Source organism: Pteropus medius, unplaced genomic scaffold, assembly GCF_902729225.1.
Source record: "Pteropus medius unplaced genomic scaffold, Ma_sr-lr_union100, whole genome shotgun sequence".
Taxonomy (NCBI): domain Eukaryota; kingdom Metazoa; phylum Chordata; class Mammalia; order Chiroptera; family Pteropodidae; genus Pteropus; species Pteropus medius.
The window spans coordinates 22,838,206-22,862,411 of record NW_024352787.1 but is presented as its reverse complement, the minus strand read 5'-3'; the positions used below and the strand labels follow the sequence as shown (position 1 = coordinate 22,862,411).

Below are 24,206 nucleotides of genomic sequence, written 5' to 3'. Positions count from 1 at the left end.
AAAATCAAACAGGAGGACACCAGCAGAGAAGGAAGGCTTTCAAAGGCAGGTTCCATGCACCAGGTCTGAGGTGACATCTCTACCCTCCTTCCGTGTGTCCTGCCCTCCCAAGTCCGGACACATAGTTTTGATGCTGAACTTATTTGGTAACACTTTTTTATACAATGAGAATTAAGCCCCAAATGATGAAAACACTTGTGTTTATGCATACGACCTAGTTGATTTCTGGAACAAAAACCTTGTCACATGTCCAGAATAATTTTAGGATGGTTCTGCTGGAACTGCTTCCTAGAAGTAAACACTCACTCATGGTCCCCTTTGACTCTTGAGTCTGAATTTTCTGTGGGCCAGCCTCGACACACCAAGAAAATTAAACCGGCTTGTGTCTGTGGTTACAACTGAGCCACGAGCCAATACGTTGCTTAATCTTTGAGCTGGGTCCCTTTACCACAGTAGTAATTTGCATATTCTGATTACCTGTTTATTACCTGTCAGTTGAAAGAGTGATCTAGAACACTGCACATTTCCCCAGAGGAGGAAAGGAGCTGTGGTGCAGGTCTGCATGGCTGGGAAGTGTTTGAATGCTGAGGAGGGAGGAAAAGGAAGTGTCTCCCTCCGCGATAAGCCTAATTGTTTTAAGCAGGGGGATTTCAAGTTGCACACACCTGGGATCAGCATTCAGCTCACAGCCCTCGCTAAGTCTGTGTGACAGGATAATCTCCTTTGTTCAGTGCCCGAGGAGGATATTTTCTGCATTATTAGACAAGTCAATGAAGATAAAACAAAATATTAACTATTTTAAGCTACACTAGTCCACCCCAAAGAAATTAAGCCGCCTCATTCTAATTGTACCCAGCTTCTTTGTCTTAATGAGACGGGGCTGAGCTGCCAGCGCGAAGGCCTGTAGCCCCCCACTCATTATGTGCTGGCTTCACCTTTCCTCTGCTTTGCTTCTTTCCCTGTGGTGATTTGTAGAGCTGGGGACCTTGTTTCCAGGCAGGAAAAAAAAGAAATGAAACCTCAATGAAAATCACAGGGGTGTGACAGCCATCAGCATATTTTAAAAAGGCATTTTATGTCTCTTTTGCAATTATGTTAAGCCAGCTAATCCAGTGCCTGGGCTTTGGCAACCTGGAAACATTAGGCAGTTCAGCATCAGGATTCTATTGTGCAAAAACCGATGGCCCCATGTTTGCTTCTGACACTGTGTAATCTCCAATTGGCTTTTTAAGATAGAAACCTAGCTGTCATCACCTAAACAGTGATAGTGTTTGCCTGCTTTTCTGGCTCCTTAGAAGCTAGAGCAGTCATCAAAAACTGGACAGGTGAACACAGGCAGCCCCTTCCAGGTGGGTCAGCTGAGCCCTGCTGTTCTGTTGGAGCTGATGCCCTTGCTGGTTTAGGTGATTATTCCTGGCCCATGCCTGCACAGGTCCTGATGAGGCAGGTCCTCAGGTCCTCAGCCTTGCTCTGTAGCCCGGGTTTTGCAGATTAGAAACCTATTGGGGCTATTAGTGTGCATGTTTCACCTCCCTCCAGAGGACCATGGTCCCTCCCCTCTGACAAGCCTCATACCCAGGAACTGCCATGTGACAGCGTTGCTGCTTTACGGTTCTCTGCTCTGAGTCTTTTGCCTGGTTCTGGAATGTCAGAGGTTCCTGGGAAGACTTCATGAACACTGCGTGTGTGTGTGTGTTACGTGTGTGATAGTAGTAACCAGTGTGTGTGTGTGTATTTGGCTTAACCCCTGGTTACACTGCCCAGAAGCTACTTGCCTATCTACTTCGCTAACTCCCATCTCTGTTACTTCTTGTGCTTAACACTGTTTTGGGTGTTTATATTTGTTGTATTATTTAATCTTCACGAGAATGTTTATAAAGTGGGTATAATTATCTCCATTTTGTAGCTAAGGAAACACTTGGCTTCCCTGAGCCTTCGTCTTGCCCAAAGCTAATACATTGCTGGCAGAGCTAGAATTTAAACCAGAGCCTGTGTCTCAGTCTGGAATGTCACCGAAGACCCTGAGGTTAGGCCTCGGGGCAAGCAATTTACTGGGGGAGATGATCCCAGAACACACTGTGAAAGGGAAGCAAGGCAGTGAAGGGGCTTTCATGAGCGAATCATTGCTGTGAGTGGCTGGACTCAGCCCTTGGGGGACCTTCTGAGAACCTGCATGGAACGTAACATTTTCCCAGGAGAGGAGAAAACTTGGGGTCTTTTTAAAAAGAGCTTTATTGAGATGTAATTCACATGCTATACAATTCTCCCATTTAAAGTGTACAACTCAATGGCTTTCAGTGCATTCACAGAGTTGTGCATCCATCACCACAATCAATTTTAGAACATTTTCATTATCCCCTAAAGAAAACCCGTACTTCTTAGCCATCATTCACCAGCCCCTCCATCCCTCAGCCCTAGACAACTACTACTTTACTTTCACTCTCTCTAGATTAGCCTAACTTTGGGATTTTTGCCCACCAAAATCCTGCCCTCCATCAGTTGGGTCACTTCTGGTGCTGATTCCCTGGCACGTCCAGCCTGCCCAGGGTGCAGGCTCATGGGCCAAGCCCTCGTCAATGCAGAGAACACAGAATATACCCCAGAAGACAAGCCCAGAAGCTGCAGGCTTTGGTGGGTGTGTGGTGCCTGAGGGACGTGGGCCTGCTTCTGACAGCACCTGCTGACTGTGCTTCTCCCCGGTAATGCGCCTGGTTCTCTTCTCATCCTCATCTTTGCTTCCCTCCATTAAGTCGCAACTTTCTCTTCCAAGATACAGGAAGGCCATTGTGAAAAGTCTCTCATCATGTTCATCTCATTTATTGCGACCTCTTCCCAGGTGGAAGGGTAATGTGATTTTAGAAAAGATCGGCATGCATGCCTCTCTAAGCTGAGACCTGAAGGAGGAGACTGAGCAGTTTAGCTGAGTTCTGGAAAGAGCATCCACCTGCAAAGTGGGGGAAGCAGAAATCAGCAAGGAGCTTGTAGTATCAGACAGGAAGCAGGGGGTGCTAGAGTGGGAGTAGTGAGTAGGGGGCATGATGAAGTGGGACAAGAGAGTGGAATCAGCAGATCCTGCAAGCAGGCTCTTCGTGATCTCGGTAAGGGGTTTGGTTTTTATTCAAAAGCAGTGTGAAATCTTGAAGTGTGGTAAGCAGGGAGGCAGCCTGACCTGATTTCCTGCTGAGACCTAGTCCATTTGCCTAGGACTTTAGCCTCGGATTTCTGTTAGCCTTCTCCCATCCCACCTGGCCCTCATGCTGCCATTAAAACTCATCAGTGACACGAGCCTGACACTAGCATCTTCGCTAGCCCAAACATCATTTTGTGCAAATTAAGAAAAAGCACAAGACACTTTACTGCCATCTGCTGGAAGACCATCATAATTAATATATAAATCAAGATTTGGGCAGTGCACAACCTGCACAACCTGCACAACCGTGCGTGGCAGTCCTGCCTGCCACCCACAACAGACTTCTCTGATGCTGCTGCCTGGATTAGCCAGAGCTGCCTTCTCTTGCCTGACATCCCAGAGTCCTGCTTCTGTTAGACATATCTGGTAGTAACTGCCATGTGCCACTCTACTCCTAGGATCCAAGTCTCATCTCCCTGGATGAAAAGCATTCTTTTCTTCTGTTTTGTCTTAATTTATTTTTATTGATGTATAAATTTCTTAAAATTAAATTTATCGAGGTGACATTGGTTTATAACATAACTTTCAAGTGTACAGTTTTATAATACATCATCTGTATATTACATTGATATTTTTGAAAATTTAAGGAAATCTTTTATCTGCATTGGAGTTTGTTCTCTCAACATTGACTCTTTGCCAATATATAGATAATTTGGAATCTATCCTCCTGGCATCACTGAGGTTGCCTTCTTTGCCCAGCTGTCTTATGGGATGTGACAGGGAAAAGTAGTTTTGGGTGGTGGTTTTTCCAGCTCTCTCTCTTCTGGTCACCTGATATACGGTGGCCTTGCCTCCTGGGCCTCACAAAAGGCCCAGAGCCTCTCACCATTTCAGGAAGGTGCCCTGTGAGAACATGTCTGCCTGAGTCATCAGCACGAATGTTCGGAGGGCAACTTTGCTTTTCGGCTCCTTTTCCCTCTGTTCTGGGGCTCCTTCGCAGACTGGTGTGAGGGACGTTTGAGGCCCAGATGTTTTCGAGGCCCTCGGCTCCACCACCTGGGAAGTGGCCCACTTTGGCTGTGACCCATTTATCCTGGTGGTAACTGTGCCCTGGTGTTGCCCAGGATGCTGTTCTCTGTGCCTTGGACAGCCAGGCACGGGCTGAGCTGCCCGTGTCATAGGAGAGGCAGGATGTGGGACGGGGCCATGGGGGAGAAGCAGAATGAGGCCCAGGTCGCTGGCCGGGAAGTATTTCATTGTTGTCAAATGGGCCAAGATTCCTTTCGCTACAACCTAGCCTCCTCTCTTTTTGAGCACTGTGATCTCCCAAAATGGCAAATGGAAACTGAAACACTACATTAAATAGCATTTCTATGCAATTAAAGCACATTAAAATGGCAATTAAGTTTCACAAACAGCCTTCTCTATGTTCCAGGGTTGATTAGGCTGTTTGTGTTGTTTTTCAAGGATGATTGTTGTAACTAAAGGCTGAACTGTCTTTTTACGGATTGAGCCATTCCATGAAAGGCAAGGAACTCCAAATTCTAAATCTTTATTCTTCCCTTGGCAATTTCAGTTTATTTTTTATTTTAGCTTTGTTTTTGGAAAACGTCAAGCATATACAAAAGTAGGGAGAATAGTATAACACCCCTCCACGCACCCATTATGTAGCTTTAACAGTTATCAACACGAGCAATCTCTCCTTGGTTATTATTATTATTATTATTTTACTAAAGAGAAAAAAGATGCAGGAAAACTCTGGTAAGGGAAATTGACATGAACTAAAAGCTTTCTACATCCCAGGACTGTGGGTACAATGATGACTAAGATAAATGTTGCCCGTACCCTAATGAGCTTAAGATCTGGTTGGGAAAGTGGATGAGTTAAATGTAAGAATACGGGAGGTGCTGTTCCCCCAGAAGGCATTATTGGAGCATGTGGGAATGAATGGTTCCTAACCCAGTTGAAGTGTGATCAGGGAAGGTATCCTGGTCTCACCTGACCTGAATTGGTAGGCAGGTGTTAGCCTTTTGAGGCAATAACAGTGTCTTTCCCTTTTTGGAACCTGGGGCCTTGCTGTGAAGGATGCTTTCCTTGAGAGATGAGGCACCAGGTCCTACTGGATCTACCATTGTAAATGTCTACCATCTTCCCTCTCTCGTCCACCTGCACCCTCATGAAATGCTCATCTGTTTCCTCTCTTTTGGTAAAATCTCCTAGCTGTCTCACCACCTTCAGTCTCACCTGTCCAGCCTCCATCCTCGATGTCTGGTTAATCTTTCTGAAACATGCCCTAATTCTCTCAGTCCTTTGTTCAGACTCGCTCTGCCACCAGCATCTTTAACTTCTCCACAGATCTAAATCCAAGCTCCTGCTCCTTGGTTCGCAGTCGCCAAAATTACTTTCTTGCCTTGGTCAGTTTCAGTGGACTCCTCCCACTAGAGCCTGACCACCTCGTGGTGAGACTTCTCCCACTAGAGCCTGACCACCTCGTGGTTTAATTGCCCTAGGAACCAGTGAGAGGCTGGGGTTGGCAACCCCCAGGAAAGCACATCTTTCTTCTCCCTGAATCTTCTGTACTGTGCAGCTGCCAGGAGACCCCCTGCCAGCAGAATACAGCCAGACTGAGGGGGTGGGGCAGTCCTGCATAGATGTCACAACTCATCTCCTACTAAAGCTTGTTTATTGTATGACAAGCTACGTTACTCACTTTTCTCTCTTTTGTTTTATCCCCCTGTGGGGTTCACTGTCTAGAAAGGTCTTTATCAGAGCTGGTGGTAGGGCCTTGTTGAGGTTGAGCTTCTTAGGAATCCTCCTGAGGTTACAAAAAGACCCTTGATGGTGCTCTCCCCTCACTCGTGGGTATGGGCCCTCTTTAAATTGGTTTGTCTTTTGTTTTTCTCCTTTGCTTTCTGCATAAGGAGAAGAGAGCTATTACCTCTCTCATTCTGATGACTGAGGAATTTATTAAGTGCTCAGAATCTACAATGATTAATAGCAGAAAAGGACTAGAACTTGGGTCTTATGGTTTTGGAGGTGTGACAAAGCAGCCCTCAGCATGTGTCCATGGGACTGAGGGCATGACTGTAGAATCCCTTCATTCTGGGCTGGACTGGGTGGAGAAATGGCCTTTTCTCTCCATCTTGCCTGCCCCTGATTAGATTGCTCCAGATCCGGGGCCTCTATCAGAGAGCAGAGGTGTGCAGGACATACTTTGTGCTCCTCTGGTATGTAGGGTTCCTCTAGGAAGATTGAATCATGCAAGAGGGCCTTGAGGTCAGCCCACAAGCTTGACAGAGCAGGCCCATTTTCTGCCACATAGAGGAATCCATTTCCTCTTTTTCTGCCTATAGCCCTCACCAATGGCAGTGTCCCTGCTTCCTCCCCAGATTCCTGCCCAGGAGAATGGCTTTTGTCCTTTGGAGCTGAACATGCGGTGTTTGTCCTAGCTAGAAGCAGTTACAGCCTCCCAGACCCATGCTTGGTCAAGTCTCCAAGCTCAGAGTGCACAGTGCCCTGTGTGGGCTTTGCTCGGCCAGCTGGGAGGAATGCTGTCTTAGCCAACATTTATGTTCTCTCTGGTGTCACCATTCCTCAGAGCCTGAAATCATCCCAGGAGCTGCTGACAGGGGTGTCAAAGACCTTGGGAGGGGAGTGCTGTTCCTCAGCCTATTTGCCCAACTTATTGATCTTCATGTGCAGCTTCTTTAGGAATGACACAGCTTTGGAGTGTCCTGCCAGCTGATTTATTTCTTTTTATTTGCTTTTTAGTTTTGGGGTTGTTGTTTTTCCTTTTAGATTAGAAATCACTCTACATAGACTTCAAGATAAATGTAGGATCATGAAAATAAATCATTTAATAAAACATATTAATTGATTATAATTACATGCCAGGGGTCATTCTAGTTTTAGAAAATTCAGTGGTGAATGGTACAGAGAAAGCCCCTCTCTTCATGGAGCTTACAAACTACAGTAGGAAGAAGAATGGAACCAACCAGCCCCCAAATAACTAGAAACAGAAGACCTGAGCCTGTGATAAATGCTATGCAAGAAATTGAATAGAGTGATGGGGACTGCTGCAGGTGTGAAGGGCAGGAAGGACCAGTTGTGGGAAAGGGTTGGGACCAGAAGTTCTCATGTTTGAGGGAGCAGCTCATGAAAGGCCGCTTCTGGGAACCAGATGACGGCACGGAGGCCGGAGCCCGTGAAGGGGAGCAGAGAATGTGTCCAGGGCCAGATTGTGGGGGCCTTCTCTGCCGGGGCAAGCAGGTAGCATTTAGAGAAGCCTTTAGAGGGTTTTAAGCAGAGTCATGGCATGATGTTTATAAAAATAAATATAATGTGGGAGGAAGCTCATCAGTAATTGCCACCTCATGTTTCTTGTCCTTATTTTCCACTGATCCTGTACATTTTCTGTTTTTCTTGATTTCTAAATAAAACAATTATTTGATCTTCACATAGTCATTTTTCCTGGTCCTTTCCTTTGGGACCCAAGTTCTAACCCAGAAATCGGTTTCCCAAGGAACTCTGGTTGGGTGCCATCACTTAAAGGCATCGTAACCTGCTGTGCTTTGAATATGGTGTTTCTGTAAGTCCCAGATAAACTGTGAGATTTAACCAGGATAGCATTAATCACCCAAGAGACACAGTCCAGCATGTGTTACTAAAATCAATATGGCTTAAGACTATTTCCAGAATGCTTCCTCACTCAGTGAGTCACCAGGAAGCTTCAGAATAGCTGTGTGGCTCCAAAAACCTGCAGCTTTCTCCAAATATGATTTGAATATACTCTCCCACTGCTTCTTGGGCAGAAGGAGAAAAGATTGATGTTCTGAACAACACATATTTCTCAAAGCCCACTGCAAGACAAGATTAAAATCTTTGCCTGGAAGGAAGTTGGAAGATTCTCTGGGTTCCAATAAATGGTTCCATGAGTATTTTAACCTGTCTCTTGCTTAGATTAGGTAAATGGTTTAATCAGTGAATGTTGAGCAATTCATTAATTTATTCTCACACACATTCATTTTGTAACCATACACTCTGCCAAATGTCTTAGTAGGCATTGAGAGGAGAAAGACATCCTTTCTTTCTTTCAGGAAATCACAAGGATTCTTCAAAGTCATGGTTGACAATCATTTAGACATATTTCAGTTTTCCAAATTAAAGTGCTGGCATCAAGTCAGGGTGGCTTCAGAGAAGAAGAAGCCAGGAGGGACCAAGTGTGAGTCAAGCTGACTCGAGGTGTAGGACAAGTAAAGAAGTGTGATCTGTAAGAGGTTCAGCAATTTTCTAAAGATATATATGTAATTACCATGTAAACGCAGGATGCAAGAGGAGCGGAGAAGATGGAGGCAGAAATGACTGGGGCCATTATCCAACCAGAAATGCTCAACATTTGTTGAGCATTTACTATGTGCAAGGCTTTGCACAAGGTGCTGAGGAGTCAGAAAGATCCTCAAAGAGGTCACAGTTTAAGAGGGAGATGTACATTTAAATAGGTGCTTATCATAGGTGCTTAAGCGTTAGACTGCAGTTGATATATTCACAGGGTCCCATGGAGACCTAGAGTTGGGGGCCTTCTGATCTTATGTGGCCTCTTCAGGGCCCTTCCTGAAGAAAGTGGTGCTAGAATTCCATTTTAAAGGAGGTAGGATGGGACATCCAGCTGAGGGACCAGCATGGACAAGAACGAGGAGGAAGGAGGCAGGAGGGTGTGTGTCTGGAAGCTGCAAACACATACTTGAAGTGGATGGGGGGAAAGGCAGATAGATGGGGGAGCCATCCTGCCATGTTCTGGATCCTGATGCCAGTAGGTTGACCTTTATGTTCTCAGTCAATGTGGTTCCAGGGAAAATTGCTGGGCAGGGGGTGGCGTTAGGAGTGTAGAGCAAGCATGGTAGGAAAAGATGGGGCATGGAATGCAGGGACCTAGCCAAAGGACTGCCAGGAAGAGAGAAAAGGAGCAAACGAACAGGAACAACCAGTAGACAGCTTGGGTTAAGTTTTACTGAGTGGAAAATAATGTCATTCTCCTCCATTTTACCACAGAATCTGCAATAAAATCTGCCGAGGGGTTGGTGTAATCTTTTGGCACTCTCTGAAGTGCAAAGCTGATCTCCAGATAGGTGTGGGCGGGGAGGGGGGGCAGCAAAAGCTGCCTGTGGGAGATTCTTGAGGGTCATGGGGAGTCACTGAAGATTCTGGGTGTGTATGCAGGTGTGTGCATGCATACTGGGTGCTGGGATTCCAGAATGTCACACACAGAGCTATGACCGTGGGTGCTCAGACACATGCCAACCCTGTGTCTTTTGAAGGCTGGTTCTAGGGCTGATGTGCATTTGTGTGTTTATGGGTTTGTGTGCTAGTGAGTCAGGCAAAAGCCAGGCTTTTTAGCTGCTCTGAACTGTTTCCAGTGGTCAGAACAGCCAAGTCTGCCTAGTATAAAGGCCGCCTTCTTCCCCATTCTTGCTCATCTGCGTGGAGAATCTCCACCAGCCCCTGCTCATCTTTCCCTGGAGTCTGGATCACAGATTTCCAGGGCCTACCTGGGAGCCCATCTTTGTATTAACTGCAGCCACCCACACCCCCTTCATGAAGTCCTTGGAACCCTAGTGCCAACATGGCAGCCTTTCTGCCCCCAGAGAATGACGATGGCAGTTTAATCAGATCACTGTGGCTGAACCCAGCTCTGGGCCTGCTGCCGACTAAGGCAGCTTTATTCTATCCTTTTTGGACTTCTCATGCCCAGGCTCTGAGCCCAGCTTGTTTCACCACACTGGCTTGCCTGGAGAATGATTTCTTTCTGATACATTTGGTGGCAGGTTGGATATCATCAATCATGATGCAAGCAAGGGACCCAGATTTCCAGCTGATGGCATTGTTGTGTTTATGACACATCTGAAACAGTAACAGATGGTCTCTATTAAAAGAGTAACTGTTGGGTGAGTATTCCCATAACCATAGAAACTTTTTCCCCCTAAAGTTTTGATTCTAGAAGGAATCGTAGAAGATTAGACCATACAGGCCCTTGGAAAGCTTCTCATCCAAATGTCTCATTTAAGAAAAAGTCAACGTACAGGGACATTAGTGATTTGCCTAAGGTCACTGAAGCGATTAGTGATACAGCTGAAAATAAAACCTGGGACCCTGACATTCGTCCAATGTTCTTTGCACAGCACTGTGGGACCTCTGGATCCAGGCTTTGTCTTCTCTTGGAGAAGAACGCAGAATGTGCCAGAAACACATAGGGTTGGTATGATTCTGGTACAACATCAGCTCTGTGCTTCAAACAATCCTCACACCCTCGTGAGTTTGGCTGGTCCTTTCTGAGGTGATGAAGGTGATTCTTAGGGCCTCTGCTGTCATGGACTGACCACACCCACTAGCCCTGTTATTCAGGCCAGTGAGGTGGCCACGGAGCCAGGGCCTCCTACCTGGTGGAATTCAGTTTCACCTGGGGTAGCTTCTTGATTCACTGTGGGTTTTTGGATCAGTAGGACAATAAATCACCTAAGCCAGTGGTTCTGAAAGTTTTCTCTCTGGACCAGCAGTATCAGTATCCTCTGGGATCGTATTAGAAATGCAGATTACAAGGCCCCCAGACCTACAGATTAAGAAACTCTAGAGGTAGACCCAACAAATCCACCATGTGACTCTAATGCCACCGAGACCTAAGGACCACTGGCTTAAGCTGCCCCAGTAGTAGAGCTCTGACGGAACTCCACCCAAAGTCCATGCAAAACCTCAGTGTCCAACTGGCTGAGCAGATGGCCATGGTGTACCAGATGCATTTCCTAAAACATGTGGTAATTGCTCTTGAAAGAGGATGTTCAAGAAAGTGAAGTCATTGTATTCTTAAGAATGTAACTTCTCTGTTTTAATCTTATGATAAGCGGTGAGAAAGCCTTATTAGCAGAGGTCTCTGGTATACACGGGGCTAGCAAGCTGGACTCTCATTGATCTGATATCAGCACTGCACCCTGGCTTTCTTTTTGTTTGCTTTGCCCAGTAAATCTTTGCCTATCTTTTAAACCTTTCTGTGGCATTTGTTTTAAGCATCTTGCTTGTAAGTAGTAAATGAATAGATTTTGTTTTAAAACTCAGTACAGAACCTTTCAGTATAGGAGCCTAAACTCCCTGTGATTATTGTCATAATTAACATCGTTGCCCTTACTTTGTGTTCCAGGTTATACCTTCCATTTGCTCACTTCTCTGGCCTTTGTTTTCTATCTTTTTCTCTGATGTATGTTTTCTTTGTTTTCGTCTTCTCTGGTGGTTTGGAAAATACATGGTTTATTTTTATTTCTTTTTTCTTTTTGTTTTTAGTTCTATCACTTTTATTTTTATTTTCAAAAATACTGAAAGCCTATATTTTTAAATTCTTGGTGTCAAGAAGAAATCGCAACTGGTTGACTTTTCTCTAAATAAGACAAGTTATTTAATTCATTAAAACTTTTCCTTCCTCTTTCTTCCTTTCCTTCTGCTCTCTATTAATAAAATCTAACATTTTAGACCTACATTATTATCAGTTTATTAAGCTTTACATTAGCTATATTCTCTCTGAAGACTATTTGACGATCACATTTACTTCTGTGACCACATCTATAATAATTATTAAACTTGCCTGCTTAGATATTTCAAGTGCCAACCACTAGTTTTCTTAGTCCAAAATGTTCCCACTTCTTCTTCTTCATTTTTATTTTCCTCTTAGTGGGATGTTAGACTATTTGTTTATTTATTTTTTTATTTTTATTTTTATTTTTTTTTCAGAAAAGAGTTGATATGACTGCTACTTGCACACAGTGTCAAGAATAGAAATAGGACCTAGGTTATTACAATTTCATTCTCTTTCTCTCCACCTCCCTTCTCTCTTCTCTCTCCCCACCTCTCTACTCTGTCTCTGTCTTTCTCTAATGCCAACATATTTTCCTGAATCTGTAGCCAATTCCTCACAAACTGGTTGAGCCTAGTCAGGGGACCAGGCAAGACTTCTAGCATTGAAATGCACATTGAGAGACTCTTTTACAAACTGGAGCCACACTATGCTCTCAACATCTCCAGACACCTCTCTGCTTTGAATGGCTTTATCGACATGGTTACACCTGGTGAAAATGCTCTCCTCGTCTACCGATGCTCAGAAGCAGCCTCAGCTCTCACGGTGCCACCTCTTCCAGGCATCCCGCTTTCATCTCCAAACTCAGTGTAATCTCTCTATGGCCCCTTCATCTGCACCCCACTCGTAGCAATGATCATTTTCTTTGCCTTAATAGTTATTCAATTTCATGTCATTATCACTTTAATCAACCTCTGATCTCTATTACATTCTTTCATTAGAATTTTAAAATAGAATCTAGTCTTATTTATTGTGTCCAGCTTGTATCGAGTACAATGTATTGAACATGAAAGGCATTTCATCCATTGTTGTCACAAAAATTATGATTGTTGATGGAGATATCCATTAAATTCTGAATGAGTGAAGCTAATTCAGCATATGTGAAGACATCCTTTTGTAAAATGTTAAAAGAGAAGGAAGGTCTAAAGACAGATCAGTATGATATATAAAAATTATGCAGAAAACTATTATACAGGTCATTAGACAATACAAATCCATAGAAGACAAAAATTAGAATAAAATCATCACATAATGGCACCATTTAAGTGTGAAGAACTGTTTGACCCCTGATTATGTGAGGTCAGGCCTCTGAGACTGTCGTTAGATTTCCTGGTATTTAATTGAAAACAACTCTGAGGCTGAGCTTTCAAAGATGCAACTACGTGCAGATCTGTTTTCCCTCCTTTCTGGCCTGATTATTATCCTGTCCTCCTCAGGCTGACACAGAAGGCTCACTTTATTCTCGACTTCAAAGACTTGTGTAAACTTTTAACTGTCTTTTCGTGCTGTGCTCATTTTATAGTTGGTTAGTTAATAAATATTTGCCATGTACAGCAAATCTTCAAATGTAGCAAAATCTTAAAATGTCTGTAGTAAAAGTGAAACAAGGAATTTGACATTTCATCAGAAGTGACCCTTATTTTCTCCTGAAATTGTCTGTCTGTCTGTCTGTCTGTCTCTCTCACACACACACATACACACACACACCTTAATACCCTTTCTGTATTTAATTGACTTTTCTTTGCTTTTGAAATATGACTATTGAACCAAGGTTTTCACCAAAATTCCCTTCAGTTTGGGGGGCCAAGTAATCAAGGCCAGTGCGGCAAACCCAAAGGGACTCTGCAGGGGAGATATAAAATGGGCAGAGAGCCTGAAAATAACAGGGCAGGAGCTCTCACCTCTTCTTGTAATCCAGGGCACAGGTTTATTGAGTGACCTTGAATTTTATTGTTGTTGTTTTTGATATCACCTCACTGTCTGGGAATTCTTTCTGTTTCACATACTTCTATTTCTTTGCTAGAAGATTTTAGACCAACGTAACACACACGTGTCTCTGACCTGGTGTCCTATGAGCTGATCTGAGGTGAGAGTGTTCCATCAGATGTTGCCAGTGCTCCAGGCTGTCCCTTTGCATCAGCAACAGAAAAAAAAAATCTAATTCAAAATTAGAAATCTGAATTATCTAAGAGAACTTATCTTCATCATATGGTTTAAACATCCTCACATAAAAGCCAGTGCCTCCCGTTGCAGAATCTAATTTTCTGGTACATAATCTGTAAACTTAATCTAATCAGAATCTGTTCTGTTATGTGGCATAACCAGTAACCTCCAAATCTTGGTGATCTCACCAACAAAGGTCATTGTTATTCATGTCACATGTCATCTACAGGTTGGAGACAGCCCTGTAACTTTTCTCCAGGCTTTGGGTTGACTGGGTGTCTGTTCCATGTCGTCTCATGGTCAGAGCAGAGAGAACATTAATTGTGTTCAATTAATATACTCTATCTCCCTTTATAACTCCAGTAAGTTCGGGGGGCAGGGGGGGAGTTAGAAATCCTAGTGAAATTAGTTACTGAATTATTACTGTCATCCACAGCAAGGAAGAATAGTTTGAGTGAGTGGATGGATCGATGGATAAATTTATAATCCTCTATTTGCAGGAAAAAAATGTGAGGAGACATATAAGACTTAAACCATGTGACATAAATGTAAAAAAAGATTGAACCTAAAATAAAATGTAAGGTTACATATAAAATGGAAATATAATGGCCCACCTAGCAGTCAAAGAGAGAACGATGGAATACCTCGCTTTCATTTGCTGGTAGTGAGATATGCATGAATACGTTGCAAGAGACAATTTTCCCAGTTTTGCGCTTCAAGAAGCATTTACTATATGGGTCTTTACATAAAGGGATTGGGCAGTGTATTGAATAACACCCTCCTAGGCAGATTATGCATTCCATGTGCATCTCTGTGAGAGGAGAAGGTTGGATGCATGTTTTACAGCACAGCTAGGTAATTAATAATCTGTGAATTTTAGTTATGTTTACCTTAGTATTTGCAAAGCTAATTACACAATCAAGAATTCATTGTTACAAAGTGTTGCTTAAGTTTGACTCCTGGGGTTCTGTGGAAAAGCTTTGAGGTATAAATTCCTATAAACGTAAACAAACTTTTTGTTTAAAAACAAAGATGGTTATAATCAAAGTAGAAGCATTCACTGAACAATGAGTTTTATGATTCGAAAGGTGAACAAGAGCAAATAATTAGTTTGTGGCTCATGAAACATTTGGCTAATTATCATTTTTCCTGCTTACCTGGTCAGCTGTCCTTTAATGACAGTTCTGCTGAGAAGGCGGTGAGTTCTGGGTCCCGGATGTCCCTTCAGCACAGTCAATAAGCTCCTGATCATCTGGGTTGACTGAGGTTTTGTTTTGAGTTGGAATCATCTTGAAAATATTGATTTCTGTTGCTCTGGTTAATCGTGAGTTAATAGTATTTTGTGTTTGCCTATGCATGCGCATGTGCACACACACGCACACACACACATACACACACACTTCTCTTAAAGACTTTTGGGGGAATGTTAGGAGATAAATACCCATTCTCTATCTCAGTCACTCTTAAAATGTCGTTGGGGAACCAAGCAATTCCTGAGGGGACACTGTTACCAACACCAACTGCATGAACCCCCCAAGTCAGCATCTTTTGGAGGAGCACAGGAATTTTATTTTTAACAGGCTCTTTGTTGATTCTTTGGTACACAGTGATCTAGATCAGCATTGGCCAATAAAGCTTTCTGTGCTGATGCAAAGTTCTATATTTGTACTGACCAGTGCAGTAGCCCATGTGGCTTAAGAGCACTTCAAATGTAGCCAGTGCAACTGGGTAACTGCATTCTTCATTTTATTTTATTAATTCACTTATATCAAACGTTAGTAACTATCAGTGGCCAGTGGCTACAGTATAGGATAGTGCAGAGCTAGATGGTAGCTCAAAAGCAGCAGCAGATATAATAATAGGAGTGACAATAACCAATAATTATAAGTGACTTGGCTTTGGCGCTTTTCAAGTTTACTATGTTCCAGACCCTATTCTAAGTACTTTCCATGTAATAAATCATTTAAACCTCACAAAATTTTAGTGTATTTTTTAAAGGTAGTGGAGTCAGTTTGGGTCCAGTCAAGAACATAGAAGACAAGCTAGGTGTTTCAGCCAGAGAGGGTGTTAATGGCAAGTGCTCAGTTCACCTGGGGGCCCAGTACAGGTGGTGCCAAGAACTCTGAGGTTCACTGGAGTTTGGAGCTCTTGCCTCCTTTCTTTCCTGAGAGCTGTAGACCCAAGCTGAAGTCAGGAAATGAATCCTGTTTCCTTCTCCTGACTTCAAGCCCCCTGCCAGTGCCTTCCAGTGGCAGAATCTAATTTTAAGGCACATAATCTCTATAATCTAATCTAATCAGAATCTAATCAGAAATTTAACCAGGCTATAATTAGGCCAAAGGTCCTGAAAAATGTCGCTTGAGGACTCCCTGTCCCAGTATCACAGTGCAAGGTTTAGAAGAGTGGGCTTAGCCCTAAGAGAAAATAGACAAATCACCTGTACAGAGTCTTTTGATTAGTACTTGTCTAAAACTGGCATATGTCTAAATGTATTAATAATGTCAACGCTTTTCAAGCTGAATAACACAGGTCAGATGATGTCTCCTGAGATGACCAGGGTCTAAAAGACCAAATTTAGACAAATTTCCAAATTCACCTTGGCCAGTTACCATGCATGGGTCATATGCACAAGGGCACTGCCAGACCCTCTCACAGGTACTTCATTTTTATGTTGCTAACTGGTCTCTCTGATGAGCCTCAGGAGGTCTCTTATGCAGAGCTTGAAGCCCTAGAGGCAACCCTGATGAGGCTGCTTCCTGTTTTTGTCTGTGGGTCCACTCCTGTCTGTAGACCTCCAAAACTCACTATGGCTAAGTGGGGAGGAAGAAAAGGATAAAACATACAGGGAAGGGAATGTGTCTATTGCTACATCTGTTTACAGATTCTGTGCTTCTCCTAGTAAAAGCTCCATTACCATAGCAGGGCCAATGTGTCTCCTTCGTTTGGCCTGGGTTATACCAAGCTCTTTATTTCTGGAGATGGACGAGGCAGAGTGTGCACCCTGCCTCCACCTATGACCCCGTGTAAGGGAGGACAGTAGTTGATGCTCAGGTTTCTCTTTTACTCATCACTTGACCAAGACATTTAGAAATCTATTTCTTAATACAAATTTGAATTCTCTAAGGGAACTTATCTTCATTAAGTGGCTTAAACAACCTCATGTGGAAGAAAAGCTAGGGAATTAAGGCAGCAACCAATATGAACTAGTAATATGAATGACTAGCTCGTGAATTTATTAAATTGCAGGGCAACAAAAATGTCCATCTTCCCTGCCATAATCCATAAAATAAATATGAAGAATAATGTCTAAGAAAACAGATTAGGGAAGATCATGAGAGTATGTATTCTTGCATCTTGCAGTTGATTACAGTAAACTTTTTAAAAATTTTTCTGGTTCCCGTAACAAATAATTTCAGTGTTATACTCTTTCTTTGAGACTTCAGGAAGATATTCCCTTCCCCTTGCATTGCAGTGTCTTTCCATAGACTCTCAGCCTCTGGAGAGATGCTGGGCAAGGAGGTTGATTATCTTAGTCTTGAGTTGTGGGTCAGGGCCTTGTCTTTTTCCCTGTTTGCAGTCCTTACAGCTGGGGGCAGAATGTTGTATACAGGTCACAGGTGTACATCTAGAAGCTTCATTCATGCATCTCTGCTGGCCGAGGTGGTGTCATCTCTTTACCCCATCCCTGGGGTCTCTAAGGCTCTGTAGGTTTGCTTTTGAGTGTTTGGGGTTTCTTTTGAGTGTTTGCATATACTTTTCATGTTGAGTCTCACAGTCTCAGTGCTACTGTCTCCCTTCCCTGCTCACTTATGAAAACTGCATTTCTGTGATACCGTGCATCATACTCCTTCCCGTCATACTTCCAGCCTATTGTTCTCTGGGTATTTCAGGTTCCTAAAGGAGAATGATACAACCCAGTATCTTGTCCTCCACAGTAGTAGGAACCAAGCTGCACAATTTTCTGTTTCTCTCTATTTCTGAGCCTTTAGGCCAGTGGGAAGATACTGAAGAAGGGGCATATAACTTTCTTATCATCCTTCCAGATGGCAAGAAGGCTCTTTCAAGAGGGAAGCCACAGTTGTGTTTCTCCAACCAGCCCCACTGACATGCGGTTAGTAGATATTTCTGCCAGGTTTGGCAGTAGGTTGCCCAAATCCAAGCTTTAGCATGATCAGGCATTTTTGTTCTCTCTTGTTTTCATCCACCTCGCCACCTGATGAGGAGGTGGCATGAGGGGGTGCTAGCCAGATGCTAACTGACATCTGAGTCTGGCTCATGCTATTTTTATTCCGCTGTCTCTTTTTTCTGAAATCCAGGTTCATGCTCCCTGACAGATGAAGACACCAGATTAGATCTCTATGGAAAAGAAGGGCCGTTGAGTCAAATTTAGTACATTTCCTTTAATTTCTATATATTTTTTTAGCTATAAAGTAAAAGTATGTCAAAATTCTGTTGGGGGACCATAAAGTTCTGCTATCAACAGGTGATCACGCAAACAATAAGTCATCCCACTTTGTGATACTTCTTTCTAACATATGGTCCAATAATGACCACACTGTCTTTGTCTCTAGAGTTTGCATCAAGCATCTGTGTAGGAAAAGTAGTAGGCGTGAAATCCTTGGTCATGTGGTCATGATTTCATTTTTTCTGCTTATCAAAAAGACAGATGTCATTTCTGGGCCACGTGTTAAGACCCAACAAGGTGTCTTAGCAATTGAAATATTAGTTGGTAAACATTGAGTATTTCTGCACCTGAGGCTGGTTTCCCCAAGGCAACTTAATTTGTAGAAATACATACATTTAATTTCCCACAGTTGGAATTTCTGACTCTGCTTCTGTATAACACCTTAGCTAGGCCATAACTGGAGCTCGTTTAGCAATAAAAATCAATGAATTCAGTCTAACAATCACTTTATGACTCAACTGACTGTTTTAACAATCAGCTATTGGGCATTTAGCTATCAAAGATTAAAGACCAAACATCAAGAGAGATTGTTTATCAACTTTAGTCACTGTTCTTCTCACTAAACTCCTTTTCTTAGAGATAACTAAGAGGGCTAGCATCATTAGCAGACATATTCACCCAGATTTCTGATTATACCCAATACTCTGCCTTTGGGAACTTCCTACGTCTAGACCTCACCCTTTCTCCAGGTATAGCTTGGGCAGCCTGACTCAGAGACCCAGACCCTGGACACAGCTGTGGCCTGGACACTGTTCGTTGCTCAGGTGGGAGGAAAGAAATGGGCCTTCAAGCTTGAAGAGCTTCTTATGTAATAGGGAGTGCATGCATACGATAAGTTTGAGGTGACTAAAAGTTTGCCCTTTGTGGTTGAGTGATGACAAGTGCTTGGCATACATAGACTTGGAAGAACAAGAACCTTCACATCCTGACCCCCCATGGCCAATCCTATCTCCTGTTTCCTCCTCCCTCAAGGCTCCCACACAAGGACCCTATGCTCCTGTCCCTTTGGGTTACTTTGCATGCCCTGAACACACCATGCACATTCGAATGCCCATTCCTTCCTCCATGAGCCCATAATCTCTCTGCTGCCTGGATGCCCATTCTCATCACACTGCATCTCTGTCTGCCTGCTGGTGGCCTATTTATTTTTTTAAGATTCAGCCCAGACATCTCCTCCTCTTTACACTTTCTCCTAAATTAGTCTCTGCCTCAGGAGTGTTGTTTCCATCCATCTTGTAGATTTTGAATTGCATTATATCAGTTATTTGATTACATATAACTATGACTCTTTCATGGAGAGAATTGTGGCTTATGTATCTTTGTATCCTTAGTGCCTAATATAGGGTAGAGAATTGCATGGTAGACACCCCACCCCCGCCAAATATGCCCATATCCTGATCCCTGGAAACTCTGATTGTGACCTTGTTTGGAAAAGTGTGTGGAGGGATGTCTTTGTAGATGCGATTGGGTTAAGGATCTCGAGATGAGGCCATCTAGATTATCCACGTGTGACCTAAGGCAAATGGCAAATGTCCTTATAAGAGAGAGAAGAGGAGAAGTCACAGACACAGAGGTAAGGGCCAGGATTAGAGCCCTGCATTCACAGGCCCCAAAGCTCCTCGGGCCCCTGGAGGCTGGAGGAGGCAAGGACGTTCTTCCCTGGAGCCTTTGGAAGGAGTGCAGCTGTCTACGCCTTCATCCTGGACCTCCGGTCTACAGAATTCCGAGAAAATAAGTTTCTGATGTAAGCCCCCCAGGGTATGGTAATTCATTATGGCAGCCTGAGAAACTGTGTGTGTGTGTGTGTGTGTGTGTGTGTGTGTGTGTGTGTGTAGAGAGAGAGAGAGAGAGAGAGACTGTTACAAAGTTAAGGCTCAGCTGTTAAATGAATAAACAGTGATAATTTTGTACTTAGAACACTTAAAGTGATTAAAGACATTTAAAAGGAAAGAAAAAATTCTCAGTGTGTGTTCTGCCCCAATCACATTTTCAAGTCCACTTGAAACCCTGGAAATCAGAACTTACCAGTGCTATTTCAAGCACTGTGCTCCTCCATAAAGGATGAAATAACTTCTTACTCCTTTAGCTTATAAGCCAGTGGCATGTGGAGGGCAATTTCATTTCCTGTTTCTGGTTTTCAGCAGGGATAAAGGAACAAGAACTCCACTTTGAGCTTTCCAGTCAACCTGATAGGACATGGCAGATTGCAGAGCAAAAGTGCACAGAAGAGATCGTCAATTAACCTAATAAAATTGATTTAAAAGCCTTTAAACTTGAGAGCAAGTTCAGTGCCTGTGAAAGATCTTTCTAGTCCCTTGAAGTGATGAAATAAAATGATCAATTGCTCCTACCAACCTCCTCTTTTTTGGTAATGCGGTGGTGGAATAGCTTCTCCACTGTCAAATTAACCCTCATTTTATGAAGGTTTCTACTATCTCTCCTCTCTTTGTGAGCTCAGGAGCTGAGCCCAGGAGCTTGTTTCTCCACCCCTCACCTCATATTCTATTGGAGAGGTGGGAGGAGGCAGCGCAGGACCAGCAGTGGTTACTGATTACACTTTATGCAAGCTACTATGCTGGGCACTTTGCATGGGGTGGAGTGGGGGAGGGGTCCTTGGAGGCTGAGTTTTTAAAAATGTTATTTGAATTATAAAAATAGAAATATATTTGTCGTAAAACATTCAACCAATTGAGAATGATATAAACCAAGGCTTCCTTATCTTACTCCCTTCCTTTGAACATTTGGGTACCTAGCCGTCCAGACACTTCTCTTTATTCATTTACTAGTACGTACATGATGCCAATGCTACATAAAGTCAATGAATTTTTTTCCAATAAATATATTGATGGCACCTGTGACATGCAAAATTCTGAGTACATCATTCATATTCTTCTGCAACTTACTTTTTTCCACTTAATACATCAAGGGCACATATCCATATCCGGAATTTAGTTCTACCTCAGGCTTTTTAATAGTTGGATGCCATCTCATTCATTTCATAAACCAATATTTATTGAGCACTTATGTGTGCCATGCAGTGTTCTGGGTGCTGGGTGTAGCAGTACACACAACAGACAGAAGTCCATCTGCCCTGTGGAAAATTTTAATCAAGACCTATCAATGCACACTAGGTTATTTCTGTTTTGTTTTTGTTTTTCTTTTTTCTATTCCAACAAATTCAACAGCTAATAGCCTTAAATGTATATTTTATTTCATTGTGCATGTATATTTCTGGGCCATTTTCCTAAAACTAGAAGCATTCTGTTCAATTATCTGAGTGTGACAGTGTTATAATTCACAACCAGAACAGGAGGTTTGAACTGCCCATGAAGGTAGCACTCACCACTGGGCCATTTTCTTTCTTAAGACAAAGCTCGTTAACTGTCAATAGCTGCATTAGATCCACTTCTCTTGTTTTGAATCCCTACTGCACACTTGCCCGCCTTGGATTCTTTAAGCTACATCATAGAGTTGAGCTAAAGGAACGATGGTCACTTGCTACCAGGTGGTATGGAGAGAGAATTAATTCTTTGGTCTCCTGTCCCCACACAGTTCTCATTCGTGAGCCCCCTTCTACCAGTGTAAAATGGTCACTATTCTACTCTTTTCCAACCCCTGACAACGTGAGGAGATATGAGCTGAAACTGGAGCACCTTCCTCTGAATTCTTCCTGAGAACCCAACGTGATCAGGTTTCAAATCCGAAACAAAAACGGACAGAACTACTTAATTATAAATGTGGCTACTTGTTGCCTGGCACATTATCTCTTTCTGAATTACTGCTGCTCTCTCATGAATACACATGGAGGTTCTTTTCAGAAAAGACTTCTTTAAGCAGGAGAGTAACTGAAGAAAGAGTGTCCTAGTCAGGCCCATTTATTCATTTGCTACCCAACAAATACTGATATAAAGCTTACTAAAGAAAAGACATTGTGTTAAATGCTGTTGATGATACACAAGGAGACTAAAACATAAGCATGTATTTAGAGCAGGATAACCAGACCATGTAGGTGAATAACTGCAAGTCAAGGTGGAAAGAAATCAAAGCCTGAGAGGTGAGGAACAAAGCTTGCTTAGAGTCCAGAGGAGGCATCCCTTCCCTTCACTGCTGATGCTCTGTAACTCTAGGAGAAGCCACTCTTCTTTAATAAAAAATAATGATAATCTTGAGAAGGCTATTGAAATAGTCAAGGATGTCACTGTAGCAGGATACACAGATCTGTATTCTACTTTCTTGCCCTTTTGAGAATTAAAATATACAGCAGATATTTTGCAAGCAGGTTTACCCAGACTCCTTCTGCCAAGGTTAATGAATCTAGAGCCTCATCAGATTTAAGATCCCACCTGGCAGATGTGTTGAATCCCAATAACTGATAAATTTGAGCTGTCAGAATATAGGAGGGTTTCTCAGGAAAAAGCTACCCGAGCAGCTTTTTTTAGTGTCTCCAGCAAGGAAATGCTTAACCTTATAAAAAGAAATCCCACAGTCCAAAAAAATTTCATTTTCCCTTGTCCTTTGGTCAAAGAATTATAGTAATCCAGGGTTGAGTTATGATTTTAACTCATGGTTGAGGGTATGTTTCTCATCTTGTGCCCTACATGAAAACTGACCCTAACAAAGTTTTCATCCAGTTTATTTCCCCCTAACATAAGGAAGAAATGAATGATGCATTGTCCCTCTCCCACCCCAAATCATGAAGTCCTGAGTGGTGGGAGTCCCTTCTGAGAACTGGCAGCAGCCAGCGATTCACCTTTATGCAAGCCACCTGCAGATGCAGGTGGATTCTGCCTCAGCAGATAGAGGGAGCACTCCAAGCCAAGGAAGGAAAGTTGCTCTGTGGTTCTGGCCTGAGGCTATTGTTGACTTCACACTACAGGAACTCAGTAGTCCTCCTTGCAGAGTTTCTTCTATCAGTCTAGAGTGTCCCGCCAGCCCCCGCCCTGACTCATATGTTGAAATCCTAATGCTCAAAGTGATAGTACTAGGAGGTGGAGCCTTGGGAAGTAATTAAGTAATAAAGACAGGGCTGTCCTGAATGAGACTGATGTCCTCATAAAAGAGCCCGAGAGAGCTCTCCTTCTCCTTCCACCATGTGAGGACACAATGAGAAGTTTACAACCTGAAAGAGGGCCCTCACGGGACCATGCTGGCACCCAGACCTCAGACTTCCAGCCTCCAGAACTGTGAGAAATGAATTTCTGTTGTTTATAAGCTACCCAGTCTGTAGCATTTTGTTATAGCAGTCCAAACAGACTAAGACAGTATCTCTTTCATTAAGAAATATTCACCAAGAAGGTATGAGTAGAGAGGGAAGCCTCTTCTGAAGATTCTCTCTGATTTTCAGCTTCCTCGTTGATGAGCTGGATTTGTGTAAGTCCCTTGAATTTTTCTGAGCTTCCCTTTCTTCCTCTCTAAGATGAGTAATTTAATATTTGCATCTCCATGACATGGATTTTTCTGAGGACCAAATGAATTATATAAATTAACCTTAAAAGCTTGATTTATAAATTATAAAGCTATATTTGAATGTAGAACATATAGTACTTGCCACTGTTGTTGGCAACAGGGAGAAACTGTTTGGTTATTTTTCACATCTGCTAATTTTTTCACCATAAAACCTTATTTTTATGTTTTTGACCCTTATTTTTATGTTTTTAATCATTTTGGATATTTTCATTTTACGGTATCTATCTGATAGTTCTATTATCTCAAGTTCTTGGGGGTTCTAATCCGATTTTATTTGTTGACTCTCACTCATAATAGATTGTTTCCTCATATGTTTGTAATTTTAGATTATGAGCTCACCTGCATTGGAGCTACCAAGTTGGAGTTCTGTGTTGTCTGGTGTCTGGATCTGGGTTGAATTGGGTCTCTCCAGTAAGTTTCTCACTTGCTTTTGCCAGTCACTCCCAGGTGTAAATTTCTAGGCTGCTTTTTTCCTACCTGTACAGCTAATGTAAATTAAATCTCAAACTCTATTATTGGCAAGTCATTATAAATTCTCAGGGAATACTTTTTATTCTCATTCTCAGGGCCAAAGAGGAGACAGATAGATT

At 42.8% G+C, this 24,206-nt stretch overlaps 1 protein-coding gene across 5 annotated transcripts in view; it reads left to right on the top strand.

Moving 5' to 3' along the window:
• Positions 1 to 24,206, top strand: part of GALNT17 (polypeptide N-acetylgalactosaminyltransferase 17) — a 408,494-nt gene that overhangs the window by 252,827 nt on the left and 131,461 nt on the right. Inside the window, exons 1-3 of one of the 5 annotated variants that reach the window (XM_039849005.1) lie at positions 23,242 to 23,333; positions 23,429 to 23,520; positions 23,943 to 24,027. The exons of 1 other annotated variant lie outside the window; for it this stretch is intronic. Coding sequence is in view for 1 of the 4 variants with exons in the window: in XM_039849003.1 (XP_039704937.1) it covers positions 23,254 to 23,333 (80 nt within the window). In the remaining 3 variants the exon portion in view is untranslated. Of the gene's footprint in view, positions 1 to 23,193; positions 23,521 to 23,942; positions 24,028 to 24,206 lie in introns of those variants that run through there. 3 more of the 5 variants (XM_039849006.1, XM_039849003.1, XM_039849004.1) reach the window with 3 other exon arrangements.